General features: G+C 36.5%; 1 protein-coding gene across 2 annotated transcripts in view; it reads right to left on the bottom strand.

Moving 5' to 3' along the window:
- Nucleotides 1-1184: 1184 nt before the first annotated feature.
- Nucleotides 1185-11443, bottom strand: part of TRIM36 (tripartite motif containing 36) — a 57979-nt gene continuing 47720 nt past the window's right edge. For both annotated transcript variants that reach the window (XM_033181519.1, XM_033181518.1), the window contains exons 8-10: nucleotides 9945-10232; nucleotides 6730-7027; nucleotides 1185-3249 (exon numbers count right to left, since the gene is read on the bottom strand). In XM_033181519.1, coding sequence (XP_033037410.1) covers nucleotides 2895-3249; nucleotides 6730-7027; nucleotides 9945-10232 — 941 coding nt within the window. In that variant the 3' untranslated portion in view covers nucleotides 1185-2894. The remainder of the gene's footprint in view (nucleotides 3250-6729; nucleotides 7028-9944; nucleotides 10233-11443) is intronic.

The raw sequence follows: 11443 nt of genomic DNA, 5'->3' as shown, positions 1-11443 counted from the left end.
CTAGTATTAAGTGCCTCACCAGTGCTTGTGCTTCTTTACAGCTGCCCATATTGCTAGGCAATTCTTTCATGAACTTTTCCTTTGAACCATATCTGGTGAATTCTATTTCCTCTCAGAACTCTGAACAATTCACCAGCCTAAAGCCTTTTTCACACGTATCTTCGCATGGCAGTTCCTTAGCGATCAGGTGTCAAATTTACATCTTCCTTAGAGGGGTTACCCTAACCACCAAATCAAATGCCAATTCCCACCTCCAGCAGTCTGTAGCCCCTTCCCTGTTTTTATCATCTCTCCTTGCTAGCAGATAACCTCCATGAAAACAGGCACCTAGCAGGCTGTCTTGTTCCCTTTATGCCCACTGCACAGCACTATGCTTTTCAGACAGCAGGAGTTAAAAACTTTTTGTGAAATGAATGAAATAGTTCCAAATCAAACTTAACAAAATGAAATTTCTTCAAGTTTATTTTTAAAGCAGAAGAGTCTCAAGAAAAACTCTAATTTTAGGATATTCCCATCAACAAGCAGATAAAACTCCTTTAAAATGAATGCAAATCTTGTCTGGTATAACATAATTTCTTTCTTAAGAGTATTTTTGCCTATAATACTGTAGCAATACAATTGATTATATTTCCACACGAGACACACTTCCAGGGCCTTATCAGATTATGGGCTGTGGCAAGAGATTTAACAGGCCCAGATTATGTTCAGTCCCCAAAAGGAGATAGCTCTGACTCCTACTATTTTCAAGAGAGCAACTGTGCACATGACAATTAAATTATTGAGAATCATAGGGATAGCCTTGAAAGAAAAAACTTTAAGATCCATCAAGCATTAGTAACGATTCATTGTGATCCACAACCGACCACAACTACCAGAATCGCAGATCAAAGAGTACGAATGTGAACAAAGGACCGCTCATCTGGTCAAAACCTGATCTATTATGTATCAGAAAAGAAATATTAAACAATTTAATATATGAAACAATTGAAGTTTTATGTTAAGCTTCTCTAATAATCATTTCCACAGAAATTAAGCTAATAAATGTTCAAAATGATTTCATATAAAACTGGTAGCTCTGAGTTATTATGTACAGCTAATCATGTTTTCATAATCAATTTCTTTCAACTTTTCATGTAAACATACTAAAAATTCCTGGAATGCAGATTTGAATAATTACACTTGAATTCTTTTTAATTTTTTATTAAAAATGAAAGAAACACAACAATTTATTTACAATTGTACAATGCTTGAAACGGCTATCCTATTCCTGTTAAAGCTTCATATTTAAAAATGTCTACATGGTATGTGCTTGTACAAGGCTTGAGTATCAAACTTAACCACAAATGTGACTTTAGCAGCTTTATTGCACAATGATCCACATAACACTGCATTATTTGCTTAGTTTAGCCTACGTCATAAAGTGCTATTCATAGATGGGAAATTAACAGCCTGCTAAACACTGAAATCCTCCATGATATTTTCTACTTGAGTTGAGGGTAAAAAGCTAATTTAATGCTACCAGCCTGAGTAACAGATTTTCATTAAAAATAAAACAACAAGGACAACCAAAAAAAACAGGCCCAAAAGTTTGGTTACTCTGCTAAAACATGTCAAAAGCATTCCATAAATGATTACTGCTACAATGCATAACAGTAGTTTCTGAACATTTTAACTTCAAAAAAATAAGTAGTTTAAATAAAAACCACCTACTTGTAAGAACACCTTTCAAAAACACACAGTTTAGATAGAATGTAATTCTTCAAATTAAAAGATATTTTAAAGGGTACACAGTCATTGTGATCTTAGTTATCATTTCTAAGTAATTAAATTTGTATTTTTACTGGCTTATATTAGAAATGCTTATTACCAATGAGAAACAGAAAATGCCACATAAGTGAACGATGTTATAAAAATTTATAATAGATGTAACGCTACTAAAATATATAATGAACTTTTCAAACATGTAAATATAAACCAGGAAAACCTGATACGTAATAATTGGGCCAAAAATGAAAATCACAAAACACAGTAAGGGGGTAAAAGAATAAATATGACTTTAATATCAGTCCATCTTTACCAATATATCTGAAAAATAATTCTTTGATATAAGAACAAATATTTCCACAGAAGAAAAACTGAAGATAAATTTCTTTGAAAAAAAGTATATAAAGCGGTAAGTTTAATGTGTTGGCCGAGAACTTTGTGTTTTCTGCAAGAAACCATGCTTACTACCCATGCTGGTAAATGAGTGTTACAGCTAAGCAGACTCTTCAAATGTCCTTAACAATACAGTTTGTGGTCTTAACAAAACAGTAGTATTCCTTTTCCAGGCAATATACTTTTAATAGTTACACACTTTAAAATACATTAATTTTCCACTTAAATATACTACCATTTTTATGGTGTTTTGCTTTTCACCTATCTAGAGCTTTGTTTTCCTCTTGAAAACAAATGCAAGACACATTGCTTAGTCCTAATTCCTATCCATAAGGCATTTAAAAAATATCTTCTCTTAGGACATAAACATGATATAAAAATGAAAAATCAAACACGAGAAGCATAATAAATACTTTTGTATCCCCCTGTATCCCCCCCATCAGGAAAGTGTCAGCAACACCAGCTGACAGAAATAAATTAGATATCCTGTACATAAAGTAAAAGCTAACCATTTCAGTATTAACTTGGAAAGAACATCTTCACTTTCATCATTTGTGAAAAGCAGAACAATGACATAGAAGACACAAGACTGTTTAGATTTTCTGTATTTCAAGAAGAATCATACTCAAACATGTGTGGTGACAGAACACTCAGTGATATGTAATTAGTTACGAAGGTTAACGCTAAGGCATTGCTTTGTTCACAGTTTTTGTCCTGAGTCACATCAGATGTTTCAACTACATGTCCTCTTGGTATTCCAAATATTTTGCTGTGATGGGTTCTTCAAGCTGAATTCCTCCACTGCCCATTAATGCAAATGCTGGATACAGTGTATGTGAACAGTCCACTTGGCGCTCATAAAGACATTTCATGTGATCCATATCATAGAAACTTACTTTGCCTTTATCATAGTCAAGGAAAATCCCAATACTTGTTGGCATAGGAAGAACTCTATTTTCAGGTTCATTAGAAGAAGTAGGTGACTTGGGTATAAAAAATTTCTTCATGCCTATAGTAACTAAGGTAAACGGTTGTGAAGAATCAAAACAGGCATCCTCACTCCCACTGTCATGCCCACTGTCTTGCTCATATCTGAAACACAATACACAAAGTATCTGTATCTTCAACCATAGATCTAGGTATCTTCAAAGCATTTTCACAGGATAATATACACTGATATGAAGTTAAAATAATTTTTACATCAAAAGCTTTCTATTAAAACAAAATCAAAAATATAAAAATGACATATTGCAATTTAGAATTATACCACAGACTCAGCCCCAAATTCCCTGTCATTAAACACTGCTTTAGTTACATACACAAGTGAAACCCTAGAAAACCATTTAGCCTTCCAAAAGGTGAGGGAGCAGCGGGCAGTGAAGGAACTGATCAAATGTTACATTTTTATAGCACAGAATCATATACAATCATGCACCACATAACATTTCAGTCAACAACACACCTCATATACCACAGTGGTCCCATAAGATTATAACGAAACTAAAATATTTCAGTTGGGCGCAGTGGCTCATGCCTGTAATCCCAGCACTCTGGGAGGCCAAGGCAGGTGCACCACTTCAGGCCAGGAGTTCGAGACCAACCTTGCCAACATGGCAAAACCCTATCTCTACTAAAAATACAAAAATCAGCCAGGCATGGTGGTGTATGCTTGCAGTCCCAGCTACTCAGGAGGCTGAGGCACAAGAATCACTTGAACCCAGGAAGTGAAGCTACAGTGGATCGAGATAGCGCCACTGCACTGCAGTCTCGGCGACACAGCAAGACCTTGTCTTAAATAAATAAACAAATAAATAAATAAATAAATAAATTCCTATAGCTTAGTGACGTGGTAGCCACTGTAAGGCTGTAGTATAACGCATTACATGTTTGTGGTGATACTGTTATAAACAAACTTGTGCTTCCAGTTGTTAACCAAAAGTGTAACACATACAATTATGTACATTATGCAATATTTAATAAGTGACTGTTACTGGGTCATGTATTTATTATACAATGTTTTTACTGTTATTGTAGATTTACTCCTTCTATTTATTAAAAAAAATGTTAACTGTAAAACAGCCTCAGGCAGGCCCTTCAGGAGGTTTTCCAGAAGGCGGCACTCTTATCCTAGGAATGACAGCTCCATGCATGTTCCTGCCCCTGAAGACCTTCCAGTGGGACAAGACATGGAAGTGGAAGACAGCGACACTGATGATCTTGACCCTGGACAGGCTATTATGTTTGTGTCTTCATTTTTAACAAAAATGCTTAAAATGTTAAACATTTAAAAAATTAAAAAAAAAAAAAACTTGTAGAACAGGCTATAAAAATTTTTTTTTGGGCCAGGCGTGGTAGCTCACGTCTGTAATCCAGCACTTTGGGAGGCTGAGGAGGGTGATCACCTGAGGTCAGGACCAGCCTGACTGACATAGGGAAACCTCATCTCTACTAAAAATACAAAATTAGCTGGGCATGGTGGCGCATGCCTGTAATCCCAGCTAGTCGGGAGGCTGAGGCAGGAGAATTGCTTGAATCCAGGAGGCGGAGGTTGTGGTGAGCTGAGATCACGCCATTGCACTCCAGCCTGGGCAACAAAAGCAAAACTCCATCTCAAAAAAAAAATGCATATAGATGTATAAAAAATGCATATAGATGTATAAAAAATGTATATAGATGTACAATGTGTTAGTGTTTTAAGCTAAGTGTGCCTACAAGAGAGTTAAAAAAATTTTTTTAATTGAAAGTTTATAAAGCTAAGGTTAATTTCTTAAAGAAGAATATATTTAAATAAATTTAGTGCAGCCTGAGTGTATAGTGTGTTTATAAAGTTTACAGGAGTGTGCAGCAATGTCCTAGGCCTTCAAATTCACTCATGGATGCACCCAGAGAACTTCCAGTCCTGCAAGCTCCATTCATGGTAAGTGCCCTACACAAGCATACAATTTGTTATCTTTTATAACTTATTTTTACTGTACCTTTTCTATGTTTAGATACACACATACTTACCATTGTATTAAAATTGCCTACAGTATTACAGTACATGCTGTACAGGTTTGTATTCCAGGACCAAAAGACTGTTACATATAGCCTAAGTGTGTAGCAGACTATTCCATCTAAGTCTGCGTAAGAACATTCTATGATGTTCTCGCAACAACGAAATTGCCTTGCAATATATTTCTCAGAACATATTCCTGTTGCTAAGCTAACACAAAACTGTGTAAGAAAATACAGGCTGGGCGCGGTGGCTCACGCCTGTAATCCCAGCACTTTGGGAGGCCGAGGGAGGTGGATCACCTAAGGTTGGGAGTTCAAGACTAGCCTGACCAACAGGGAGAAATCCCGTCTCTACTAAAAATACAAAAAATTAGCTGGGTGTTGTGGTGCATGCCTATAATCCCAGCTATTTGGGAGGCTGAGGCAGGAGAATCGCTTGAACCCAAGAGGCAGAGGTTGCGCTGAGCTAAGATCGTGCCATTGCACTCCAGCCTGGGCAACAAGAGCACAACTCCATCTCAAAAGAAAAAATAAATAAATAAAAGAAAAAAAAGAAAATACAAAGATAAGATGTATGCCCTAAACCAAGGAATTACCAGGCTAAGTGAAATATACAAGCACTGTAAAATACGCACGAGAAAAAAGCATGTTTCATTCTCGTCCCAAGAACTCTATTTCCTGGTTGGAATTTCAACATGGATGTATGAGGCAAACAAAGATTATGAAGCTTTTTCGCCTTTATCATAAAACAATAAAAACTTATAGAATATTTTGAAACACGTTCCCCATTTTTTTCAATATGCCTATGTTGCTTTTTATATATTTTGGATAATACTGCATCAACAATGTTTATTGGGTTTCTCCACTTCTAATCTTTCTCACGTTATCAACTTTTTAAACATTAATACGAATTTTCTATCAAGTGGACATGCCACTATGTTTTACTGTTACAATTTTCAGCATTATATAAATTTTTCACCTTTCTGCAAAAAGCTTTTCCTATCATTCGGATTGTTAAGCTGGGATACTGTTCACATGAGTGGTCAAAAATTATTTTTCAAAGCCAGTTGACCTTACTCCGTCTAAAAGAACTAAACTGCACAATCTTCACTGGTCAATCTCTTAAGAAACTGGAAGTCTTTGCTGTGGAAATATGTCTACCACGACCCAGTTTTGAAAAGGACTTAAGGGAAAGTTTAAAGAAACTGTGTCCCATAAGAAAAGAACAACTTAATGGTGAAGTATGACAATTAGAGGCATTGTATTATACACCTGGGTAATTTTTATCACATAATTTAGGTAAAATGCAAAAGACTTTCAAAATTTAAAACTGTGAAGCTATATCATAATCAAGAGATATCCAAAACAGATTTCCCCATGATATTAAAATGTAACTGCTAACTCTCCTTATTCAATGTGTGATTACAAGAACACCCAGCTCCTTTTCTCAATCAAGCCACAGCCAAAATACTAGAATCTAAGAAATAAGAAATGTATACTCCAAATGTAATAAAGTCAAATCTATTTTCAGGCTTACTTTCAAAAATTATCAAGTTCTAGATCAATACAAAAACCTACCTTGGACTAACTGCATCCCGGGGAGAACGGAGCCATTCTTGTAGTTTATCGCTAGAAGCAACGCCCACTTTTACCAGGTATGAATACGGTTCCACACGGAAGGCCCAGAAGTGTTTTCCTTTTGTAATACCAGTATCTCCAATGATGTAGTCTAAGCTTGTGTAATAACCCACTTGGATGCGTTCTGCAGCAAGCAGAAGATTAAATCCAGCTCTACTCTCTACACGGTCCCTCTTCAAGTTCAGCAGGAGGTGTTCATTATTATAGCCACATTTTTCATCAAAGAGAAAGCTGAAAACTAAATAGAGCTTAAAATTAATATCAGGCTAAAAATCATCATTGCGCTAGTTTGTTAAATCCGATAGGTTTTCTTACAGAAATTACTGAAGAGAGACAGGAAGCGGGAAGGCGGTGTCACACTACACCAGACAACTACGACAAACCAAACCCAACTTAGCAATATATCCTACCCAGTATATTCTCTACCTAAAAATCTTCAGAAATCTCAAAAAGCAGATGAAAATATTTTAAATACATGTGAAAATTTATAAAAACAGCTCTTTGGAATAGAGATAGCAAATCTATCAGGTATTTCACACTACTAAATTTGTTCTTTTATATTTCTTAAAGAAAAAATAATAAAGAGTTATATATTTTCATAAATAGCTCTATATTTTCTTATTGTAAGTTTTGTTAATTTGGGACACTTTAGCTATTTTAATAGAGCTTTTTCTGTATCAACCAACATGGCAGACATAAGAAACATGGGACAGTGTAAAAAAAAAACAAAAATAAAAACAAAAACACAGCTTTTGGGTTGAGAGAGACCTGGGTTTGAATCCCGCTCAAGCATTTAACTAGAGTTTGATCCAAACTTTAATTTCTTCATCTACAGAATGATGATACTACTTCCATAAGTCTATATTGATTCAAATATATTAAGCATAACATTGGCTGCTAGCCAATGGGGAAACAACTAAGTCCATCAACAGATGAATAAAGAAAATGTGGTATACACAAACAATGGAATATTATTCAGCCTTAAAAAGGAAAGATTTGGATACATGCTACAACATGGATAAATTTGGATACATCCTACAACATGTATGGATAAATTTGGATACGTGCTACAACATGGATGAATTTGGATACATGCTACAACATGGATAAATAAGCCAGATGTAAAAGGACAAATATTGCATTATTCCAGTTATATGAGATACCTAGAATAGGCACATTCATAGAGACAGAAATTAGAATCGAAGTTACCAGCCTCTGGGGAGAGGGGAAACAGGAGTAACTGTTTAATGGATACAGGGTTTCAGTTTAGAATAATGAAAGTTAAGGAGATACAAGTGGTGATAGTTGAACAATACTGTAAATGTACTTAATGCCAATGAGCTGTATACTTAAAAACTGTTAAGATAATACATTTTTCTTTATTACATCCCAATTTAAAAAAATGACCTCCAGGCATCGTTGTGCACACCTTTAGTCCTAGCTACACGGGAGGCAGGAGGATTGCTTGAGTTCAGGAGTTTGAGGCCAGCACAGACAACACAGTGAGACCCCATCTCTCTCTCTATATATATATTTTTTAAACAGGCTGCTAGCAGCTGGGCGTGGTGGCTCACGCCTATAACGCCAGCACTTTGGGAGGTCAAGGTGGGCAGATCACTTGAGGTTAGGAGTTTGAGACCAGCCTGGCCAACATGGTGAAAGCTGGCTTTACTAAAAATACAAAAATTAGCCAGGCATGCTGGCCTGCGCGTCTGTAACCCCAGCTACTGCTCAGGAGGCTGAGGCAGAAGAATTGCTTGAACCTAGGAGACAGAGGTTGCAGTGAGCTAGTGAGCTGAGATGGTGCCACTGCATCCCAGCTTGGTTGACAGAGCCACCAGACTCCACCACCAAAAAGGCTGCTAGCAAACTACAACCATTACCAACATGTGAGCCAACCATTCTTCCTGCTAATGCCTATTTTCCTGGCATGATTATTTGTGCTTGCTCTCAATCTCAAAAGTCTCCCAGTTTGCAAAATAAATTTAAAGGGTCACCCTGGTCATGTATCTTCTCTCATAAAAAGGAAGACAACCCTTAACACTTCCTCTCCTCCCTCCCCCTCCACTATGTGACTGAAAACAGCGATTATGTCCAGGTTTTTCTACCACTTTCAGGCAGAAAGACTAGACAAGGAAGCAGAAATAGCATAAATCATAAAATACTTAATACTTGCAAATTCATCCCAAAACTCTCTATTGGATTTTATTAAAATTTAAGAAATATAATTTTAGCCAATCTTGTATGTTTGTATTCCGATTTTTTAAAAGCCACAATGTGCATGAAAAACAAATTGTGCTTTTCTATTTTGAAGAAAAAAGGAAGAAAGAGGAGAGTGCAGAAAATATGGGTACATAAGACACTAAAAACAGGCAGGGAGCAGTGGACCTAAAATCCAATTAAAGGTATCTGTAAGGCAGTGACTGAAAGCGGAAAATGTGTTCCTGCTAACCAGGCTGAGCACAACTTTGGTTCTAAATATCCCTTGTTCATGGAGACATCATAGTGAACATCAATGAACCTTTAAAGTCATTCTCATTCTATAAAAATCTTCAGGCGCTCTATATGTCGTATCAGTGGTTTTTAACTTGGGAAGGGAGGGGGCGATGACTGGGCATGAGGAGCTTTTAGCGCGGGAGGAAAAGTTATTCATGTGGTTCTAATATATGGCTTCCATCCCTATTAGCTGAGAATTGCCAAGTTAGATAAAAAATCCAGACAAATCAGAATTAGGTTAAATCAAAATTATATTTTAGGATATTACACCAATAAATTTTAAAAATACCTACCTAGATCTTGTGCTTTAGAGATTTCCATAAACTAACCAAAAATACAGAATTATGTATTTAAAACTTTTAAAGTACCATTTATGCTATTTTAATCCCAACTTAATAGCTCTGCTCACCCGAATTTCTCCCTTCCATGTTTTTCTCTATCTGATACCAGTTAAAACCTAATCCTGTTCTCAGCCTACAAGGTAAAATTCGAGTACTCAGTTCATTTCTAAATCCCAGTTGGGACAGAAGCTACTTTTCTGGAGTCTTTCAAAAACAAGAGCTGGTTTCAATGCAGGTCTACATGGAGATATTGACTAGTTTATTTCATCAAGGTCTCGTGCAACTCTATGCTTTTTTTACTCCTGATATTCACCATACCTGGAGCTGGAGGAGTATGAAGAATCAATTCTCTGCTGCAAGGACTACAGATCGAACCCTTGTAAGCTCTTACTCTGAAAGCATAGGTACTACTGTTTTCCAAGTCTTGAATTATTTTACTTGTTCCACACACTTCTATCTCATTCCATGACATTTCATCTTCTCTATTGATTTTCCGATATTCAAGAACGTAGCTATCAGCTTTATCCTTTTCTGGATGGTGCCAATTTATCAAGGCATTGTTATAAACTTTGCTCTGTTCCTCATTGATCTCTGGCACATCTATGCCTGAAAGAATTATGAAATAGAAAACAACATTAAAATATTGACATTTGAAAATCAGTGGTTTTCCTCAAAAAATAACATATAAACAATATTTACTGATTTTTTTTTTTTCCCCAGACAGAGTCTCACTATCTCCCAGGCAGAAATGCAGTGGCCGGATCTCAGCTCACTGCAAGCTCCACCTCCAGGGTTCATGCCATTCGCCTGCCTCAGCCTCCCGAGTAGCTGGGACTACAGGTGCCTGCCACGACACCCAGCTAATTTTTTGTATTTTTAGTAGAGACGGGGTTTCACCGTGTTAGCCAGAATGGTCTGGATCTCCTGACCTCGTGATCCACCCACCTCAGCCTCCCAAAGTGCTGGGATTACAGGCATGAGCCACCGCGCCTGGCTATTTACTGATTTCTATACTGTCCAATAATTTTCTAAATTTATAATACTATAAGAAAGCACAAAATTAAATATATTAAATTTTTAAATATATTTTATATTTAAAAGGTATATCTATATTTGTAACTGAAAGGAGAACTAATAATAATACAAAAAAAACTGACTCAAAGCCACAAGTAAATTTTTTTTAACCACACGCCTTCTACCTACTGAATAACAGCCCATGACTTGAAACTTTTTTACCTACGTCCTTCCCTAAACAAACTATTATTTTAATATTTTAAAATCTAAGTCTGGTAAGAATATCAAATTCTCAATGAATTTTTTTTTTTTTTGAGACAGAGTCTTGCTCTGTTTTTCAGGCTGGAGTGCAGTGGCATGATCTCAGCTCACTCCAGCCTCCGCCTGCCACGTTCAAGTGATTCTCCTGCCTCAGCCTCCCAAGTAGCTCGGATTATAGGTACGTGCCACTACGCCATACTAATTTTTTGAGTTTTTAGTACAGACGGGGTTTCACCAGGTTAGCCAGGATGGTCTCGATCTCCTGACCTCGTGATCTGCCCACCTTGGCCTCCCAAAGTACTGGGATTACAGGCGTAAGCCACCGGTGCCCGGCCTCTCAATGAATATTGTTTCTTTTCATATTTTATTCTGTAGAGTTGCAAAGCAAATTAATTTTTCTGAATAGAATCATGATACATATTTTTGTAAGGAAATCAGAAACTAAAAAATACACATTAAAAGATTTTACTATAACCCTTTTGTATAGATCCTGCCAGTATTTTCCCCCTCAGTGGTATACTACTACATGGATATATCAACAT

This window comes from Trachypithecus francoisi, unplaced genomic scaffold, assembly GCF_009764315.1.
Source record: "Trachypithecus francoisi isolate TF-2019V2 unplaced genomic scaffold, Tfra_2.0 Lachesis_group2, whole genome shotgun sequence".
Classification (NCBI taxonomy): Eukaryota; Metazoa; Chordata; class Mammalia; order Primates; family Cercopithecidae; genus Trachypithecus; species Trachypithecus francoisi.
This window is presented reverse-complemented; position numbering and strand designations above follow the sequence as displayed.